General features: G+C 40.6%; 1 protein-coding gene across 1 annotated transcript in view; it reads right to left on the reverse strand.

Annotated features, from left to right (window-relative positions):
• Dhc93AB (Dynein heavy chain at 93AB) overlaps positions 1-22,063 on the reverse strand; it is a 289,061-nt gene that overhangs the window by 181,786 nt on the left and 85,212 nt on the right. Inside the window, exon 35 of the mRNA XM_080266572.1 lies at positions 4,649-4,841. Within this exon, the coding sequence (XP_080122698.1) occupies positions 4,649-4,841 (193 nt within the window). The remainder of the gene's footprint in view (positions 1-4,648; positions 4,842-22,063) is intronic.

Genomic DNA, 22,063 nt, shown 5'->3' on the forward strand with positions numbered 1-22,063 from the left:
AGAGAGGTGAAAAGAGTAAGACAGGGTGGAAGTGAAGTTAGCAGGGGAGTGAAAGATAAAAATGGTAGATTACTAGTGGAGAAGGGAGAAAAAGTGAGCAGATGGAGAGAACACTTTAAGGAATTGTTGAACGTAGAGGATGGAAGTAATGTGAGTATAAGTGGCTGGGGAATGGCTGGGAGAAGGAGGGAGGTGAGAAGACAGGAAGAAATCAGTAGGATAGAAGTTGTGGAAGCAATGAAGAAAGTTAAATCGGGGAAAGCCCCAGGAATTGATGGAGTGTGTGGTGAAATGCTGAAGCATGGGGGAGAGATAGTAGTAGAATGGATGTGGAAGATGTGCAGATTGTCCTGGGAGGAAGGTAGAGTCCCGGAGGATTGGAAGTCAGGTATAATTATTCCCTTGTACAAAGGAAAAGGGGCAAAAGAAGTGTGTGGTAACCATAGGGGCATTTGTCTTCTTGGTATAATAGGAAAAGTGTATGGTAGGATACTTATTGACAGAGTTAGAGAAAGAACAGAGAAATTAGTTGGAGAAGAACAGGGAGGCTTTAGGAAGGGAAGAGGTTGTGTAGATCAGATATTCATTCTCAGATCTTTAGTGGAAAAGTTTCTAGAGAAGGGAAAGAAGTTGTATGCGGCATTCATGGATTTGGAGAAAGCATATGACAGGGTGGATAGACAAGGATTGTGGAAAGTGTTAAGAATATATGGAGTAGATGGAAAGTTGTTGAATGCTGTGAAGAGTATGTACGATGGTGCGAAGGCTGCAGTGCGTGTGGATGGTGAACTAAGTGAATTTTTCTCTTTGAAGGTTGGGTTGAAACAGGGATGTGTCATGTCTCCATGGTTGTTCAATCTGTATATGGATGGGGTAATAAAAGAGGTACAAGGTAGGGTAGTGGATGTTGGAGTGGCCATGGTGAGAGAGGATAGTGTTTGGAAACTCCCTGTACTGTTGTTTGCAGATGATACTGTGTTGTTGAGTGAAGACGAAGGAGAGCTGCAAGGCTTGGTGGATGAGTTTGGGATAGTGTGTAAGAAACGGAATCTAAAGGTGAATGTAGGGAAGAGTAAAGTGATGGTCTTTGAGAGAGGTGAAGTCAGTGAATGTACAGCGAGGTTGGATGGTGAGGAATTGGAAAATGTGAGTACGTTTAAGTACTTGGGTAGTGTGATGAGTAAGGATGGAGATTTGGAGGGTGAAGTGCTTGAAAGGGTACAGCAGGGAAGAAAGGTTGCTGGTTCCTTGAAAGTAGTGATAAGAAACAGGGAAGTGAGCATGGAAGTGAAAAAATTACTACATGACAGTATTGTGATACCAACTCTAACGTACGGAAGTGAAGCTTGGACGTTGTTGGAAGGACACAAGTCAAGAGTGAGAGCAGTGGAAATGAGTTATTTAAGAGGAGCCTGTGGAGTCACATGGAGAGACAGGCTGACGAATGAGGATATAAAGGAGCGTTGTGGTGTTGATGTGGATGTGATAGGAAGCGTTATGAGGAACACACTGAGGTGGTTTGGCCATGTGGGGAGGATGGAGGGTGAAAGACTGACGAAGAGAGTGTATGTGAGTGAGGTGGAGGGGGAAAGAGGGAGGGGGAGGCCGAGGATGAGATGGAGGGATGGGGTGGAGAGGTATATGAGAGAGAGGGGTGTGAGCTGGGAGCAGGGGAGTGAAATGGCGGGGGACAGGGCGACTTGGAGGCGATTTGTTTGTGGCCACCCCAAACGGGATTGAGGCGTCTGGCTATATATATATATATATATATATATATATATATATATATATATATATATATATATATATATATATATATATACATATATATACGTGCATCATCATGTGTGTCTGGGTTGAAAAATATCCTCCAATGATAGAAATGCATTCGGGAGCCGAATGCTGATCGCCCACTAGACTATGCTGTTGGCCAAGTCCAAGATTTAGGCCATATCTTGATGCCCTGAAGGTTTCATGTTGATAGCTGAAGCCCTTCATGAGATATAATGGTGCTAGAGGTGGGCGATAAAAACTAGTTGACCTTTGGCAGCCATTTTGGTGACCTTGACTTTGACCCCGAGTGCCCATTTTCGAACTCGGGCAAGATTTTGGCCATACCTTGATACCCTGAAGGTTTCATGTTGATAGCTCAATCTGTTCAGGAGATATAATGGGAACACCTCGCCCTCCACCCACACAGGCTATTACATTATAGTCTCGCTAAGCGGACGATAACAATCAATGGGTGTACAAACCATTTTTTCTCATTGTGTACAATTTGCGTCTGCTGAATGGCAAATGCAAATGCCAAATATTCCCCCTTTATATGAAATGGTGTAGAGTTTGCAGTGGGCAGGGACACCGATCATCCACTTTGCTGGTGTAAAGTTATCTTCAGGAGACTACAGTGAGTGACAAGCCAAATAATATCTTGTAAGCAGGGGAACAATTTACTACAGAGGGTGGTACTCATACGTCATGACCAAATGGACGCCTCTTGATCTTGTGGGTTTAGGTGCTCCAGTTGGACGTGATCGACAAGGGATTATATCCGAGGTCTGGTTGGGTTTATTGTTCACATAATGCCTCTCAGGGATGGCCGACTGAACACTCTTGCCTCAAAAATGTCTGAACTAAATAGCTTAGCTGCAGGTCCATATGACTTGAGGGGTAAGAAAGGATTAGGTGATCGATAGATAGTATAACCTGAGAGTACAATTATTTATTATTTTTTTTTTTTTTCACTTCCATCCATCCTTGTCTGTTTCAAAAGGAGCAGAGGGCCCCAGGGTTAGGTTACTTAGTCCAGACATTTAAGACTCGAGTTGTTGCTTGCCCGTGAGAGGCATTATACAACCACCTGCCTGATGTTAACTCTTAAGAGTCACATCCAGGTGGAGGGCATTAACCCACCAGACCTAGACCACCAGCTATGCACTTTGTTATATCATTGCTGCAATAGGTGGTAATGATATAACCACCTATTGCAGTAAATGATTTTCTAGGTTACAAGAATCATTTGGTTTATCACTCAGTACAATCATCTGATGGTAGCACTACATCAGATGAATGGATGATGGGTACTGCTCATTCCCATTTGTAATTTTTTATTTTCATCTGTTTACTTCTTTATTCTTTTACCACTGCCAGCGAAGTTGGACGGAATTTATGTTTTCACCCGCATCTGTTTGGTTGTGTACATATATCTCAAAAGTTGTCATTGAATTTCAAAGAAATCTGGTGAATAAGTAGATGCTGGGTCAAGGAACAGTTATTAGATTCTGAGGTGGATCCGGAGAGGGATACAAGAAAAATTCAAATGTTGTTGGAGGCATGAGCTCTCTGGGACTGTGTAACAAGCATACTAAGACCAAAGAATTAACTATATGACAGTAAAAGTTGTCGTCTGGTAGGGAAGAGGAATTACAGAAATTAATACATTTTAACGGCGTTTGCGGAGGTATGTGCTCTCCGAGTTCTTTCTGGTTTTATGATTTTGTTAAGGGGGGTATAAAAAATATTATATATCAGTATGAGGAACTATATAATTGCCAAACAATCTTCCATTATTTGATGTGGCGTGGTAGTTAAAGGGATGGTTGTGTTAAGTATAGGTATCAATTACATTAGCATTATCTGTACAGTAGATATGAGCACAACACCCAGTGCATATACAGGCAGAAACTCAGTTACCGTTTCATATACAGAGAGGTAAAAGAACCATCACCACAGTATACAAATAATAAATACATTCAGTGATGAATTATGCAAGCCCTGTTTGGGCTTCTAACCCCACTAAAACACACTACAACACTTTACAGACCATACAGAACAAGGCCCTAAAAATAATCATAGGCTGCACAGTTACTACACCCACAGACCACCTAAACCAACAAACCAAAGTCCTCAAAGTAAAGGATCATCTAGACATGAGAGATACACAAATTCTTGCCGCAGCTCCACAAACCCACACTATCCACTACACTACATGGCAGCACATCCACACACATCAAGGAACATCAAAACAACACCCAGCACACGAAATCATGTACAAATACTGTCATCTCACCCCTCTCGCTCGCCTCAAATCAGCTGCCAGAAGCATATCCATACTCTAATCACTCGCCGCTCCATTCAGCCACTCAAAGACAACACATAGCTGCATGCACGGCCTCATGATATCCGCCTTTCTGAATCCTACCTCCCTCGTGAGGACAGGGTCCACCTGGCCGGGTGAGATGTGGGCATCATCCAGCCCTCTTGAATTATCAGAAGAGGCTGGATGACTCTGTCGCTGACGCCTGTCCAGGATGCGACACAACACTCCATACTATTAAGCACATTATGGAAGACTGCATTGCACACAATCACCTACGCCAACAACCACCATACACTCCATGAGAGCTCTGTGGGAAAGCCCGGTCTCGGCTGTGGCCTTCCTTAGGGACTCGGGGCTGTTCGGCCTGACTGCCTAGGGTACAACAACAACTACTACTACTACACCATTCAAATGGCAAACATTCTTGCATTGCTTGTGGTGGTGCAGCAATTGAAGGAAGGACCAAAATTTGTAAGAAAATAATTTAGACGCTTTACACACACACACTCTCTCTCTCTCTCTCTCTCTCTCTCTCTCTCTCTCTCTTACCTGAGGTGGTGTAGTAGTTGAAGGGAACATTGCAGACGGCATACTCCTCGGGCAGGGAATTGAGTTTCTCGTTAAGCAGGGCCGACTTCCCACACCCAGAGGACCCCACCAGCATGACGGGGTGGTTCTTCGTCATCAGCAGGTCGATGAAGAACTTGAGGCGGACTGTCTCGCTCGTGTGCACCATTAAGGACTGGGTTGTTGATGTGGTTGGTGTGTGGTGATTGTAGAATGTTAGGAGGTGGTTGTTAATGTGGTTGGTTTGTGGTGATTGTGGGATGTTAGGGGTGGTTGTGGTTTGTTGGAGGTTGTTGTTGATGTGATTGATATGTGGTGATTGTGGGATGTTAGGGCGGTTGTGGTTTGTGGGAGGCATTGATTAATTTTATGAATATTTTGGTTGCGTTTGCGTTGTTATTGATTAAGACAGCGTAGTGACATTTCAGATAATAGGGACAGTGGTGCAGTTGGTGAATTTAGGATGTAAGGGTGATACGTGTGGAGTGTGATGTGGTACGATGTTAAGTGAAAAACAGAGACCAATTAGATAAACTCTGTCTACATTTAACCCTAACCTTACTCTACATCCTACTGAATTAATCCTAGCATTTATGTAGATTACCTATTAGTAGACAAACATTACCTTTAATTAATTCTCACCATTCATTAATTCGCGTGTAATTTAGCCTTGAAAACACTTACGCAGGTTACCTCATCCTTTGCACTAAAGTGAAGAATCCCTATCCATTTAGTACACAGGTTAACCCTCTGATTGCATGGATAACCGTCAGCTGAACGAAATCATCTACTGTTAGCCTGAAAGACATTTGAACTTATCCAGCTCAGCAAAAAGGTCCACCAAGGCACCTTTTAACTCCTCTGACTGGCAGGATTTCCCTCTGTTGATTAAAATTTTCTGATGTTTGACAGTATAAAGTACCTAAATGTACACACAGCAACGAAAGCGCTGAGTCCAACCACTCAGCAAAGGACGGTGTAAGGTGACCAGACTTTGAAAGTGGTTCGAATCTGGACGGAATATTTCGAGTCCATACATGAAGTGAATGGTGAGCCCAGACAGAGAATTTAGTATTACAAGGAGAGAAACTACAACACATCTTTCACTAAATACGCAGACCAGAAATAGCAGTACGAAGTGTTATGGAGTAGGGTATATATATATATATATATATATATATATATATATATATATATATATATATATATATATATATATTACGCTCCCGACTGGGAGTCAAACCCTAGACCTCTTAGACATAAGTCACGCACTGGTATCACTCCGCCACGGCGTGATAAAAGCTGAGACACCTGATTTTCTTTTAGGCTAGCTTCACACGAGCGGTTTTTTCCCGCGCGGTTTTCCCGCGCGGTTTAGAAATCAATGAAGTTCAATGAGGCCCTTCACACGCTGCTCGCGCGGCTTAATTCCCGTGCTGCAATGATTTACCAGCCGCGCGCACTGCCAACCCGCGCGGCGGCAGGCGGTTTGGAATACCCTAGAAGTCTGTGGAGCCCTTCAGACGGGCGGTTTTTCCCCGAGCGGCAGTCGTGGTTCATCTGTGGCAGAGGTGGTGTGCTGCTCTTCTGCAAATAAAGTTACTGTGCTACATATTACTTTTTCATTTACCTTACACTTACACTTACCTCACAGTCAGTGCAACAGCTTCTTCAGGAGAAATGGATGATCTTATAACTGTGTCTTGTCTTATAATACCATCTTTCAGTTTGCTCACAAGTTCTTCAAATGTAGGAGATGACATGCGAAAATAATTGAAGAACTTTTCTTCATCAGCTTTCAGCTCAGAATATATCGTGTAGAATGGTCCTTGAAGGAGCCTAGAGCTGTTTATTGGGTGGGTCCACCATTTACATTGTCTCTTCTTTTTTAACACCTTGTTCATTAAGTACACATAATCACTCTTCATTACGTCCTCCATCTCGAGCAAACACCGACAAACTGAGAGGTATTCTGTGCACTGCTGCATACGAACCGCGCGGAAAAAAACCGCTCGTGTGAAGACATGCCTCTTGTACACCCACCCGCGCGGCCATACTACCGCGCGGGAAAAAACCGCTCGTGTGAAGCGAGCCTTATTTTTTAACGAACGCGTGTAATGTGTGTCTCTCCAACACACACACACACACACACACACACACACACACACACATATATATATATATGTATATTGGAGAGACACATTACAGGCGTTCGTTAAAAAAAAAAAAAAAATCAGGTGTCTCAGCTTTTATCACGCCGTGGTGGAGTGGTACCAGTGCCTGACTTCTATCTAAGAGGTCTAGGGCTCGACTCCCAGTCAGCAGCGTTTTATATATATATATATATATATATATATATATATATATATATATATATATATATATATATATATATATATGACTTTCCACTAAGCCTCAATCCAGAATGCTGAGTGGGAGGGAGGATGCGTGGAAACTATGATTCTTACTGGGTTCCGTTTAAAAATTTGGTTTCTGCTTTGAATGATCTGTCAAAAAGTATGGTATGCATTGAGGGGGAGGGAACAGAAGGAAAAAAGATTTTAGATAACATAAATAAAACCCTGGGTACGTCAACTGCCGGAATACTGCTTGCCCATCACATTTATATTGGTTGAGAAAAATCATACAGGAAAGTATATGGGCAACAGCTGGGGAATTTCTATGGCACGTTGTTGGGTTTTAGGTAGTGTACTGACACAAATAACACATATCAGCCAATCCAGATATGGGCAAGCTTTTCTAGCATAATTTATAATGATGAACAGTTCATGACAAACTGTATCAAAGATTAACAAGGGATTTTAATCCTACATTCATTGCACACACATGACGTTTCGATACCCGCTAGCTCGTATATTATTTTTACTTCAGGTAAGTTCCAGACAAATGAAAGATTAGGAGTCAAATGTTGGAACCATTGTAAGTTTCATCCTTAACGCTGGTGAAAATATTGTGCACAAAAGTGTCCAAGTACCTGAAGGGGTTAAATCTTTATTATACTCCCCCTTGATGCTCTGGCATTTTTTTTACTTGTGACTCTAAAATTACCAGATATGTATTACGACCACTCAGAAACAATTCCCCTTCACCCGTTTATTACGATGACACATTATTTTTCTTCCTACGCAAGATAATTTGATTAAATTGAGGAAAGGGTTCTCATACTGAGGATGTTAATGAAGGCAATATCTAACCCCTCCATTTCAAAAGTCAACCCTAAGTTTAAAAAATGCAAGAAGTATGAAGGAAAAAAAGTCATCTTAGCGAAATAAACAACCCCTTTAATCACATGACATTATTAATTTATTTTTGCTATCTCCAGACGATACAGGGGTGACGTCTGGTAGTATGCTGGGGGATCCCATATGCTACATCTAATTCGCCCAGTTCCAAAGTCATATATAAGGTGAATATAAATGCCTTGAGATGCAAATTATATATATATATATATATATATATATATATATATATATATATATATATATATATATATATATATATCTGTCCATCTACCTATCTACCTATCTGTCTATCTATCTATCTATATAGTATCGTTGGGCTAACACATTGCTTGGCTTTCCGGTCTGCGTTTTTGGTGAAGGATGGGTACTGTGTGCAGGGTGTGTGGATCTAGCAATCGTGAACTACGTGGACAAGTCGCCTGGTGGCCTAGTTTGTATCAGAGTTCAGGTTTGGTTACTTCTGACAACAACCTGAAGCCAGACACAGCAGAGCTTCACAAAATTTATGATAATTTTTCATCCTGCAACAGTTTTGTTCATGCAGGGTGAACAAGACTGACAGGTAGGTTCAGCACTCTCTTATACCTGTCCTTCTAGAAAAAAAAAAAAAAACAAATCTTCGTTACAAATGGTAATTGATCATAAAAATTTTGTGAATCAACATCCAGGACTACTAGCTCTGATCACAGCACACTGTGGTACCTTTGATGGAAGAACTTAATTACGATACCGTTCCTAATCTAATGGACCAAACTTAATATTCATCTCTGCAAAATATTCGAGATTCACAAGTGCCAAACTATATTTACCTTAACCTTCTGTAAATTGCAACACTGGTTGCTCATAAGATGCACTGCATAAGCTTAAAACACAATGCTCTGGAAAAAATTGGTTTTATAGTACTGGTATTCCATTACCTATTAGTATTCGGTAACGTACAGTATTAGTATTCGTTGTCGTTATTGCTGTTGTAATCCCAGCTTCATCTGAAACGTGAACCCAATGGACTGCAGACTAAAGTTGCCCTTCTGCAGTCCACCATCCTTCTTTTGTGGGATAATGAAGGAGTTGAGGGACATTTGTATAACCAAGCAGGAGAGGTGCCACGGCATATCGGTGCTTCTACACGAAGGTGTACATCTCCAGCTCCTCACAGGCAAAACTGTAAACATTATCCTGCAAATCTATGTTCACCTTGCTACTGAATGACAAGAAATGCTGAAGAGCATTGTTATTCCATATACGCCATCTATTCACTCAGCTCAGGTTGAACATGCGGGCATGTTTGTCAGAGATACTATTAATTTTTAAAAAATCAGCAGGAAATTACCAAAAACAGAGCTTAAGGCTCACTGAGGAAAATCTAGGAAAGATATTTAACCCACCGTTAAGTTGAAGGTGTAAAAAGGTGATCATTATCGTGATTTATCAACCACATTCCATTAACTTTTGAAAGATTTATACAGAAGGCTGCACATAAACATATACAGCTAATGATAATGGCAAAAAATTTTTGTTATTCAAGGAGACATAGTTTCTGCAAGAAAGACTCTGAATTATGAAGAGGACAGGATAAGCTAACGAGAACATGATGATCTCTTATATATATATATATATATATATATATATATATATATATATATATATATATATATATATATATATATATATATATATATTATTTCAGGACCTATTTCATCTCGTCTCAAATGGACTATAGTCTTGTAAGCTTGTGAGACTACCTACAACTCCTTCCTTATCATATTATTTCTGCATATGGCACGTTAGCATTTTCCTTTATGTTATATATGCAAACTTTGTTGGTACCAAAAGACATAAATAACATAAAGATTATGAAAGTTTAATATGCTGGATATGTCGCTTAGGAAGAGGTGCCAAAAATCTTTCTTCCACTGGCAACACTAGGAACATGGAAATATAGTTTGGTCTTGTTACACTCTACACTGTCCTAAGAAACAACCTTCTAACACAGATCATGGTATATAAGTAAACTACTTTACTGTACTGGAAGGTGATTCAACCAGGTATATAAATTACAGACACTTCACAGACTGGGTATACAAAGACTGTACACACATTAACAGTACAGATGCAGTACCCTCTACAGGCATTTGGGTACATAATATCTAAGTACTGTCAAGCTTTGTCTAATGCAAACAGCACTTATGGGGACAAGGATACAAGGCAAAGTACTATAAACAATGTACACTGGAAGACACGTACAGTCATCAGCCATAACTTTTGCTCACCTTCAAATCCTACCAATGGCCGAAGGAAAATCGATAGGCAGGGTTTGACACTTACAAAGACCTGTATTCAACACTCTTTTTAACTCTGAATTTGTCTAAAATTGTTGTATGTCCATCTTGCACGCTTAGCTGAAGGAATGGACTGAAAGCAGAATATGGCAGTAATCATGAAGAAGTGCTATAGAAAGAATGTACAACCATACCACTTCTTTCCGCTATGGAATGGATGTAGAGCCATACCACTTCTTTTCGCCACTGCACTACGTGAAGTAGGGGTGATAATCCGGGCCATGTTAAGGTGAAAAAATTATAGTGTCATGATTGAAATTCAAAGCTTTGCTAGACTGCATGAGGAACAGCTGCTGATGCAATGTTACTCGTGCAGTATTGAGAAGCCCCAAACTACTACAGTAGCAACAGGTCTTTCTTCATTGTGAAACCGTGGCAAAAACATCCCCCCAGCCAGAGGCAGGCCTGGAGGGAGAGCAGAAACTATGGGTGGTGACTGTACGAGGGTGAGGCTGAGGCATGCTGGAGCACACAACAACACTCTGCAGGTGAACACATAAACACACGTAGGGTCATACTCTCTGTGGCTTAGATGGCTCCATAACACTCTTTCTTCGATATTAATTTGGAACATTACAAGCTCTCGTATGGTATTTTCAAATACATCGTTTTTAATATCGACATAGCTTAGATGCATAGCGTACAAGAAAATATTATTTACAGTATAGCAATATGGTGACGTCACTAACTACTGGCATACAATTACAATCAACTTAACAGACCTCTCATGATGTATGGATTAATTATATCCATTAATTTCTTCAGTACGGTGATTTTATATTTTACACTGGTTACTTATAAACAGTTAAATAAACTGACAGACAAGAGGTGCTATGGAGCCTGTTAAGTCCATAAAACTACAGTCCATATTCTCGTCTAGCTCAAAAGTGGATGGTCTTTCAAAATGGGTCTCTGTGTCAGCAGTGAGTGTGCAGGTGGTGCTGGAAATCAAGCCCTGTTTTTTGGTCACACAACAAGTAGCTATTTCTCGTTTTTATCTGTATATACATTTAGCCAGAACATACCAGCATAACCAATGTTTAAATCATTTGTATATTATACAGCTGTACTACCAACAACTGAGAATATTTAAAAAAAAGAAAGAAACTCTATCTCCAGTATGTTCGTAAAACAAATTCAGATAGTACAGTACTGATGAAAATTTAAGAACCAAATCTTACCAAACATATACATCCAGGATGAAACAGGAACACTGTGGTTATCCATGTCTTTAACTCAGAATAGTTTTGTTAGGTATACCTTTCCCTGTAACAAACAGCCTCAAAATGACCAACAGGTCTCTTGTTTGTTTTCCTTTGTACTCCTTTAACATTCCAGTGTAGGATGGCACACCTACAGTATAGCTACGTTAGTTTTGTCAATAAACGTAAAAATAAAAACGGCACTGGTTAAGAGACAAAGAAGAGTATAAGGAAGTGGGAAAAGAGACAAGGTGATATGGATTCTGGCATACAGCATTCCTACAGACCAGACTATGTGTACACTCATGGACAGACATACAAAAGCCCTTTCCAGCTATGTACAGAAATGACAAACTTGATTTTGTATATACATAATTTACATATCTTGGTGAAATATTTATACATGTGATTAAACTTATGTGCAAAATGTACAAGAATAATGCATGTGGACAAGCACGAACATAAGCAATATAGAAAAAAAAATTACGGTATTTTCATCGCCTAGGTGAACAGAGGGACAGATTATCTGGGGAATGTGAGATCGACCACAAGGACAGACATGCCACAACGGACTGGTAATGGGGACAGTGATTCTTGCGGACACTACAGACAGATCCACACGGACACACTATCAGCATAAGGCCAGAGAGAAAGAGGGAGAGGGCCGACACATCGAAGGCCAAAGACAGTAGCGCAAGGAGGGTAACTCACATTCACATTTCCTCGCAAATCCTTTAGACACGATGAGATGAGGACACCACAGAAAAACAAAAGATGAATTAGTGTTTCGAGAATGAGTGGTGTTGCTTACGTCGTCTCGGCAACATAAAAAAACGTTTCAAGGTGGAGAGTGTTGAGGGGACAGGCATATATACACGCAGTTAATGTACATTTTCAGGTTTAGGTTATCCCATCGGATCTTAATTATCTTACAAACGAGTCTTTAGTTCATGCACTTTTTAAAGAGAATCATGCATGGTTTAGTTCCAAGACTTTATGAATACTGCTTTCCGGCATACGCACTTTCCCCAGTCGGCAGTGACAAGCGATATAAGAGTGGAGTCGTAAATCAGTGGCCTGGCAGTGAGGCTAGGACGGACAGAGGCTATGGGGGATGGCACACAGAAATGGCACAGAGTGGCGGCACACAGGTTGACACAGACGACGCAACAGGAAACCGGGAAGCAGTGGCAGGTACAAAATATAGTGAGAGCGGGGACGCAGAAGGCCACACTGCCGCCGGGGGTCTCATGCACTGAATTGGAGGCGAGTGAAGATTGATCAAGGGCACCAGAGACTGTGCCCCGCTGCCTGGTCTTACCACACACACTCCATACCTCACTCTCATCTTAGTACAGAGAAACAGGTAGTTATGTGGGCTTCACTTGCAGTGTAACAGAAGGCACTATTCTGAATGGAACCCCTAATATAAAAAATGATGCAATTTCAAGCATCACACAAGCACAGAGATGGACTTTAGGAAAAATAAAAAGCAATGTGGTGAGAGTGGGTGTGGATATGCGAGGTAAGGGAGAATCACTGAGACAGAACCAAGGGGAGAGGGCCAGGACGGAGCACAAGACGGTCTGGGCGGTGGGGTCAGCGGAAGACTCACCGATAACACTCGAGGGCCAGGCTCCTGCCGGGGAACACAGTGTCATCCTCACCACACTCACACATCTGCCACTACACTGATCTTGTACAGCATGTGGTATTAGTTTCATGTTTAAGGACTCGAAAGAAATACGAGTACAGTATATATGAATAATATTAATTTCTTAATAGTGTGCAAGCTTTACTGTTACTTTGTCTCCAGCTTGTACATAACAAAGTTATTTTATGAATATAGCACCTACAGTTAAACAGCACTAAAAAAAAAAAACTCCAGTGTCACAAAACGTATTAAAAAAAATTCCTGTGACACAAAATGTATTAGGTAAATGAATTACTATACGCTTCACTTTATAATCCGTTTTAAAAGGGGTACTGTTTATCAGTAGGACTGGTTTATGCTGCGTTAGTCTGAAGTGGAACCGCAAACCTTGAACAGCATTAGTGTAGCACCTGCGACGATTATTTCTCAGCAGGTGGTGGTGGAACAGGTGAGGTACTCCACCTTCATTGTTTATCCAGTCATGGTGTCCACAAAAGTCATACAAATGCACTATACCTGATACTGGTTTTGGCCAGTAATGAAGAAAGATGAACTACACAGCACTGATAGCAATGAGAATTCTTACTGTACCATATAGACGTGAACTACATTTGCTGAAAGCAGAATGTTCATCCAGTAATTTGTTTCCTACCACATTCTTTGCGGTACTGTATCTCTGGTGTGGTGCTTACAAAATCCACCTGAATCTGGTGTCATAAATCTTCAACAATTCCTCACAAAATAACAAAGTGAGATTACTGTACATCTTGAACCAGAGACTGGCACCGTACGATACTTTTGTGGATACTCACAAAATTATTGCATCTGAAAATACATGGTGTCCATGCTACTTAAAGATCTTATCACGGTCAAACCTCAGACCACGGCAGTCAAAAGTCCGTAGTGCAATAGTTGTATGTTTTTAGTACGAGAGGCACAGTACCTTGGTGTTCACCATTACAACAATCTACAGTGCACTACTCTGGTTATTAGAAAAAAGCGTATATTTTTGCTCCTTCTCATCACAACTAGACCAGCTCTGTACAGAGGGGTCACGTTATCCGCGAGCAAATGGTTTTGGACATCCCCTCATGAGACTCGCGACCCCGTGAAACTTTAATAACTAAACGGAAGGGAAAATGTTGGTCCTGGGATCCTTGACTAGCTACTCTTATGTGAATTTTGACCCCCACTCCCTCGATCACTGAACCACTAAGTTCTGACACTTTTGTGGATTAAGAAGATAGTATTATACAGGATTACATATTATAATATGCTCTACAGTACAGGTACTGAGTGGGGGTAAATGTCATTCAAGCCCGGTGAGAAAGTAGCATGGCTTGTTGGGGCCTGGGTGGAGAGAGGATAGATGCAAAGTTTACCTCTTTAAAACAGCACCTCTTCCAATTCTTTTCTTTTTTCGTTCTTTTTTTTTACGTTTAACCAATCAGTGCCTAATCACTTTAATTATGACTCAGAAATGTGAAGCACAGATTATACTGAGGATAATCAGGGCTGCATAGTGTTAATTTTACCCAGATGGTCCAGTCTGCGCGAGGCAGGGGCGAAGGGTAAAGTTTTGGTGCACAGCAAAATCTGCCAAGCCGACCTCAGCAGTAACACACAATTTAGATAGCTTTTTTTGTACTTCAAATATTGTGTATCGTTTCGCTATATAATGTAAAATATTATCAGAGTAAAATGAGTAAACTGGCAAAATATGATAATTTTGCCTAGTCCTCATTTTCCCTAGTAGTATGTAGGAAAACGTGCGGCAAACGTTATACTAATACATCATCATCTTCAATACGTCATGTAGCTCCCACACATTAAGGAAAAAGTTCCTTAAATTTTTTTAGAAAATTTCTGATCCAACAAGCTCCATCAGGGAATGTGCAAATTTCATAATTTTAGTGACCATAATTTAAAAAATATTAGCTATTGCAGTGGTTTGGTGATACGAACTAAAATCATGACAAACATATTATAGTCGGAAAACAGTTCAAAAGGAAAAAAAATCATTAATATCCTCGGCATAAAGTGGACCAAAAACTCTGGACTGCCAGCCACCCAACTGTGTGCCTTGACCATACCCGACAGAAGCCAGTAGGTTGCCAGCATGACCCACTCGGACAGCCCTTCCTCACTCCCCCACAACTGACTAGGTTATGCTGGGGCAAAAAGTGTGACATGGTTAACCCTTAAAGCTCGGATGATGGCGAAAGCCGTTATAAAACAGGTGCTCAGGATGGCTTGCATAATGGACACCGTCGCTTTGCATCTCCCACCAGCGGTTGAAGGCCCACCCATTTTCTGTTGTGCCCTGTGTGTGTGTAGTAGGCATTATGAGGTGGGTGAGCTACACTGCCAGTCTTCCATAGAATCAGGAGGGGTGGGAATGATTTTTTATTCCTCACGGTCCTATTTGCTTGCCGCCTTCGGCAACTGAATGGTCTGTGACACCTCAACCCTTGTCCTGCCTCCTACTCATGCAGGGAAGGGGTTGAGTGATAATTCGGGTGGGGGAGTTTTAAATATGACAGAATCGTTATCATAGATTGGAAAGATGACCTCCGAGAATAAGAGTTACGGCAGAGATTGTAAAGTGATGTGCCCTGGCCACCTTTTACAGCCCCCTAGCCTCGTTCCCATTGCATTCACAGCTCCTGTGCATCACCACCCTCTCACCACCATCCACATCGCCACAGCCTGACACTTCCTGGGAGTGTGGAGAAATGTAGCATATATAAAGTTGTACATAAAGATGGAAACAATAAGTGGTATAGAGAAATAAGGAAAATTTCAATGTAGATATGTTTACAAAAATTAGGACTTATATTCATTTAGTAAAGTATGACTGTAGACAAATTATACATATCCTGTAGAAGATATGGAAAACTACGAAACTGAATATGTTATGACCAAAACTGTACAGTGAGTTTGTGTCATCCGGTACAGAAAACAAGTGTTGATGTGAAACGTAAAGGTGGTTCTTGTACGGCACAGAAATAAGTCTTGGGGTTCAAATGAAAGCGATCTTTCGGGACAGTTATTGTACAGTTTTTTGCATCATAGTGTATAAACCCTGATACAGAAAACGAGCTGAGTGAAAATAAGTGTTGTGACAAAAAGCAGTTAAGAATTTACTGTCATTCCTATAATGAAGTAACAACTAAGACAAATAAGTGCCCTTTATACAGACAATGCTAGAAGATAAGGAGAGCTACTAGTATAATAAATAAGCTCAAGTGAAAATGAAAGTTACAGGTATAGAAAACGTGCTCAATGAGTGTGAAAGTAATATTTTGCGTCAAGTACTGTGTATCGTAATGTACAAGTCTTGGTATCCTCCCCACCCACACACCGTATGACACTACGACACTGCCGCTCTGGAACAGATGAAGGAATTAAGCGAATAAAATGAGCAAGCCACTTGTATGGGATATGGGAGATTCATTCATGGGGCAGGTGCAGAGGAGTGCATAGGTCTAGTGGGACAAGTGGGAGTGCTAGCGAGTTTGAGTGCGGCCAGGGCGCTCGGCTATCTCGCTCTAGCCACTGACTTGTCAGTTCCTACAGACGCAGCTCCTGTGTACCCCAAAGCTACCTCCATTCACCATCTCCTACCTTCACAATGCCTCCATCTAGAGACCTGGGGACATCTCCAATGAAAAGAAGCAGGACTGTTGAGTATTCTGATCTTTAATTGATTGTTCTAGGTTCTGTAGTTACTGAGCTATGACTGGTTGAAAACAGGGAACTTCTGAGGGGAAAAAAAAAAAAAAAAAAGCATATGGGAAGGGCTCAGCTCGCAAAACCCCCAGGCATGAAGGGTTAGACCCAGACACGCTGAATGAACTCAACCCAGTTGTTCGAATGTAAATGCAACTCGTCACACAAGCAATTCTCGCCACCTTAGAGCTAAAAAAATATTAATTATTGCCCATAAATGTAGTGCTCAGAAGCCTGAGAACATTTAAGGCATGGGCTGAGTTAGTGATGCAATGGTTTGCTTCATGTGGGCTGTTCTTCCTCTGTTTCAGCACAAGAAATCAGTTTCAGCTGTTCAGATGTTTATATAACCTGTCACACACATATCATTCAATTTTTGTCACTTTAGAGCTAAAAAAAATATTATTCAGAATTGTAATGCATACATCATATTGACAATTATATTGGTGTAGGAGACTGCATAGATATGTGCCAAAATGATCACACTGGCATATTCAGCTAAGAAATCTTGTAGGATTTCTATTATGCATGGTGAGTACTACGAAAAATTGGAAAGATCAGTTTTTAGTAGGGAGATTGATATAACAGTTTTTATGCATATTAAACTAGGGATACCAGTTTCTGAACATATCAATAAAAATATAGATTACTGAATCAAGGACCGCGTATGACACCTCAGTTTTCGTTTTTTGCGATGCGCTACTGCACCATGCGATACTTGACAGGTTTCGCATATACGGCGAGCTTTGGATATTTTACAGTCCTCGGGGATAACGAGAATGATGAGAGTTGATCACATGGATAACGCAATCCCTCTGTACCGTAGTATACCAATGTACCACAGTGCTGTAACAACCTACGTAGTGTGAAAACAACTGAAACAATGTTAGAAAAGTTTCCTACACACGAGGAATGAATGTCCAGAATTTGCCATCCAACTGATTTCAAATTTAAGTGATCAATATAGAAATTATGCCTAATGAGGGACAGTGTCTATTTCGCTACAATCAGAATTGGACACACACACACACACACACACACACACACACACACACACACACACACACACGCAGTGGGTGACAAACGAGAAGTACAGTATGAGCAAAGTTTTCATCATGGAAAGAAGTAAGAGGCTGTGTCTCAGGGGCAGCTTTGGCCCTCATGTTTCTGATATAAGTAAACCATATGCAAAATGACTCTTGATAATATGTGAATATGTTTGTCGATGATACAAAAATTATGAAATTAACTGTAGATGAGAATAGTTGCAGGGAATTGCGTGAAGACCTGGATCAGCTTCACACATGGAGTCGGTTATGGAGGAGTGAATTAAGTGCTGGTAAATGCCACGTGACAGAGATGGATGGATGTAAGAAGATGGATATAAACTGAGGATGCGTGACACTGGCAAAACAACACAGGAGAAGGATCTATGATACAGCAAGGATTATCACCAGAACAGCATATGAAAAAAATAACTAGAAGGGCATATAACCTTCTGGTGTGCATAAAAACAGCATTGACCTTATGAGTGAAGAAATACTAGAGAAACTGATAAACAGAGCAGTCAAACTGTTTGTTATAGGACCCTAGGGGGTCTAAAACGATGAAACAGGTGACATATCATGACTGGCTTCTTACATATAATGAATCTTCAAGTATTTATAAAAAATTTCAATCTAATATTTGTGAATGTAATTCAGTCTCTGGGAAACCTTGACTTGCATCTAGTTACACACAGGGAATATTGCTGGGGCCGCCCTGGGGGCTCCAGTCTGGCCCAGTCCTCTTCTGATTGACTTACTCAGAGACTTGCGCAATATTGAGTCGGTGGTCCCTGCCAGCCTCTACCGCTTGCAGGGTCCGGCAATCACAGTGGTAAGACACACTGGGATACACTGCAGTTGTATGGTTTCCCCACTTGATGAAACATAGCAGCAAATTAGAGAATATGCATAGCGTCCACGCAAATGGTACCATTCATGAGGGTATTGCAGTATGAGAAGTGGTTACAACAGTTTAAACAACCTACACTGTAAGAGAGAGGAAAGAGTGACATGATAATGTTACATAAGTGTTCACATGGTAGTAAAAGGATTCATGGAGATGATTATATCATAGACGATGATGGGAAAACAAAAGATCGCACCGTAAACCTGCTATGCCAGGCGTTTGGGTGATGTTAGAAAGTATAGTTTCCCAAAGAGAAGCATAGCAAAATTACATCACTTGGTTGAAGGTGACGTAATAACTAAAATTATCTATACTTTTAAAAGATAATTTGAACTGTTGTAACGCTGGAGGCAAGAGAGAATGCGTGTAGCTCAAATCATATAAAATATATGTAGGTGAATACAAATAGATGAACACACACACACACACACACACACACACACACACACACACACACACACACACACACACACACACACACCTACAAGTGTTAACTATATTCCTTTATATTTCAAGGAAGCTTTAAATCATGTATCCAGTCAACGACTAGTTCAGAAACTAGAAGTTAAAGAGTTATGAGAAACGTCGTAAAACGGATGGTAACATTTGTAGATGAACAAAAATGAAGAAAATAATCAATGACTCTAACTCAAGGGTGGAGTCAAATGGAGTCCCACAGGTATCAGCATTAGCTCCTGCAATGTTTTAGTTTATATCAACGGTATTATGGGTAACACTGAAACAGACACCTATTGAAGTACTCGCATGTTTGCATATAATGAAAACAAAGACAAAAGATAATGCCTTCCGGTGTGAACGTAGCTGATTCTACAAAGTTATTTGAGTGAAATAAATAAAAAGATTTTTAAAAATGTAGAAAACTGTTATGTCACAGAATTTACGGAAATTGGAAGAACAAAAATAAAGAAAAGGAGAAAATAGGCTAAAAGTTAGAAAAAATCTTAGGATTATATCTATATCTATATCTATATCTATATCTATCTATCTATCTATTTATCTATCTATCTATATATATATATATATATATATATATATATATATATGTAATCCCTCCACTTTCCGATGTAACGGAGCCAAAAGCATGTCCGGAAAGTGCTCCCGTCCGGAAAGTGGGCCCCAGCCTCCCGGACTTGTACTATTGGACCCTAACCTACCCTGACTCCGAAAAACACCTATACAACTCCCTACTGGACATGCATAGCACCTATTTAAGACCCAAATCACACCAATAAGGGACATAAAAGACTGAAATAAATGCAAACGAACCAGAGAATGAGGCTTTAGAGGTGAGTTTATACAATATTAAACATTCTGGGTACTTACAACAAGTCCCTGGCTCCTGGACTGGTGCTTAAGGACCCTAATCCAGCCTAACATTGAAAGCCACCTTAATAACTCCCTACCGGACATGCATAGCACATATTTAAACCTATTTAAGACCCAATTCACACCAATAATGGACATAAAGCATGAAATAAATGAAAAGGAAGCCAGGGTACTTACGGCACGTCTATGGCTGCCTTCTCTGGCTTTGGCAGTGGTGAAAATGCTCTTGAAGCACGTACAGTAATCCAGTGTTGTGCTGCATTTACAGTAGTTCTTTGCACTGTGAGTTATAATTGTTTAACACTGCACATTGTTAATTGCACCACACCATTTTCAACTGCCAGTTTCAACCGCCAGTGTACACCCCACAGTTAACCCATTGCACTCTAAATTCTAATTTCTTAACACTTCACAACACTGTAAATTCCCGTGTGGTCTAGTGGCGAGGTATTGCAGTTTATTCACTGTTTATTCACAAAAAAACGAGCACATGTGGCTTCCATTATGATAAGCATCTGCTCTCGATTGGAGTTAGGCTGTGACTGTTGATGATGGGGTAACAGAGTTGCCAGATCGCAACAGCCACATTACCAAACTTCTCAATTTTCATTATCAAATTTAATTTTTCATTACCAAATTCGTAGAGCTAGCATTTATTCTTCACTAATTATATATACAAGTGGAAATTCATGTAATCACTCTTCTTATAATTAACAGCATGTTTATTATTTTCATGCTATATAGGCTAGCAGTTTAATCAGAGAGAGCAATCAATCCACCAACTCCATCCTGTGTATCCTCACACATGTGAAAAATCCGTTTGGTAATGCATTATTCTGATTCATTACCAAACGAATTTTTCATTATCAAATTGGCCCACATTTGGTAATGAAAAATACCAAATGGCAACCCTGACAGGGGAGGGGGAAGGGGGGAGGAAGGAAGGGGTGAAGGGTCCATGGTGTAACAGCTGTTTGGCACCGCGCGGGAATTTCAAATTACATGTGAGAAAAAATTCGGATTTTTTTTTTTTTTTTTTTTTTTGGCCATTTTTGGGTTCTGAAGGTCCAGGCCCACAATGTCCGGTAAGTGGGGTGTCCAGAATATGGGCATCCGGAAAATACAGGGATTACAGTGTGTGTGTGTGTGTGTGTGTGTGTGTATATATATATATATATATATATATATATATATATATATATATATATTGTCACTGGCGTAGTTACCCCAGTAGCGAATGGGTGAAATAGAAGATAAGGTGATAATGAAAGGAGAGAGAGGGAGCCATTAAGAACAAATCTTTTTTCTTATCAGTTTTGCTGCCTGTAAAGGGTGACCCTGGTCCTCAGCTGTGTTTACCCAGTGGTCAATTTTTGTCTTCTCGACTGATAACACAACAGATGGTTTTTTTTTGTAATAAAAGAGGTACAAGGTAGGGTAGTGGATGTTGGAGTGGCCATGGTGAGAGAGGATAGTGTTTGGAAACTCCCTGTACTGTTGTTTGCAGATGATACTGTGTTGTTGAGTGAAGACGAAGGGGAGCTGCAAGGCTTGGTGGATGAGTTTGAGAGAGTGTGTAAGAAACGGAATCTAAAGGTGAATGTAGGGAAGAGTAAAGTGATGGTCTTTGAGATAGGTGAAGTCAGTGAATGTACAGAGAGGTTGGATGGTGAGGAATTGGAAAATGTGAGTACGTTTAAGTACTTGGGTAGTATGATGAGTAAGGATGGAGGTTTGGAGGGTGAAGTGCTTGAAAGGGTACAGCAGGGAAGAAAGGTTGCTGGTTCTTTGAAAGCAGTGATAAGAAACAGGGAAGTGAGCATGGAAGTGAAAAAGTTACTACATGACAGTATTGTGATACCAACTCTAACGTACGGAAGTGAAGCTTGGACGTTGTTGGAAGGACA

Source organism: Coenobita brevimanus, chromosome 21 (genome assembly GCF_032717465.1).
Source record: "Coenobita brevimanus isolate Jiangsu-jjx chromosome 21, ASM3271746v2, whole genome shotgun sequence".
Classification (NCBI taxonomy): Eukaryota; Metazoa; Arthropoda; class Malacostraca; order Decapoda; family Coenobitidae; genus Coenobita; species Coenobita brevimanus.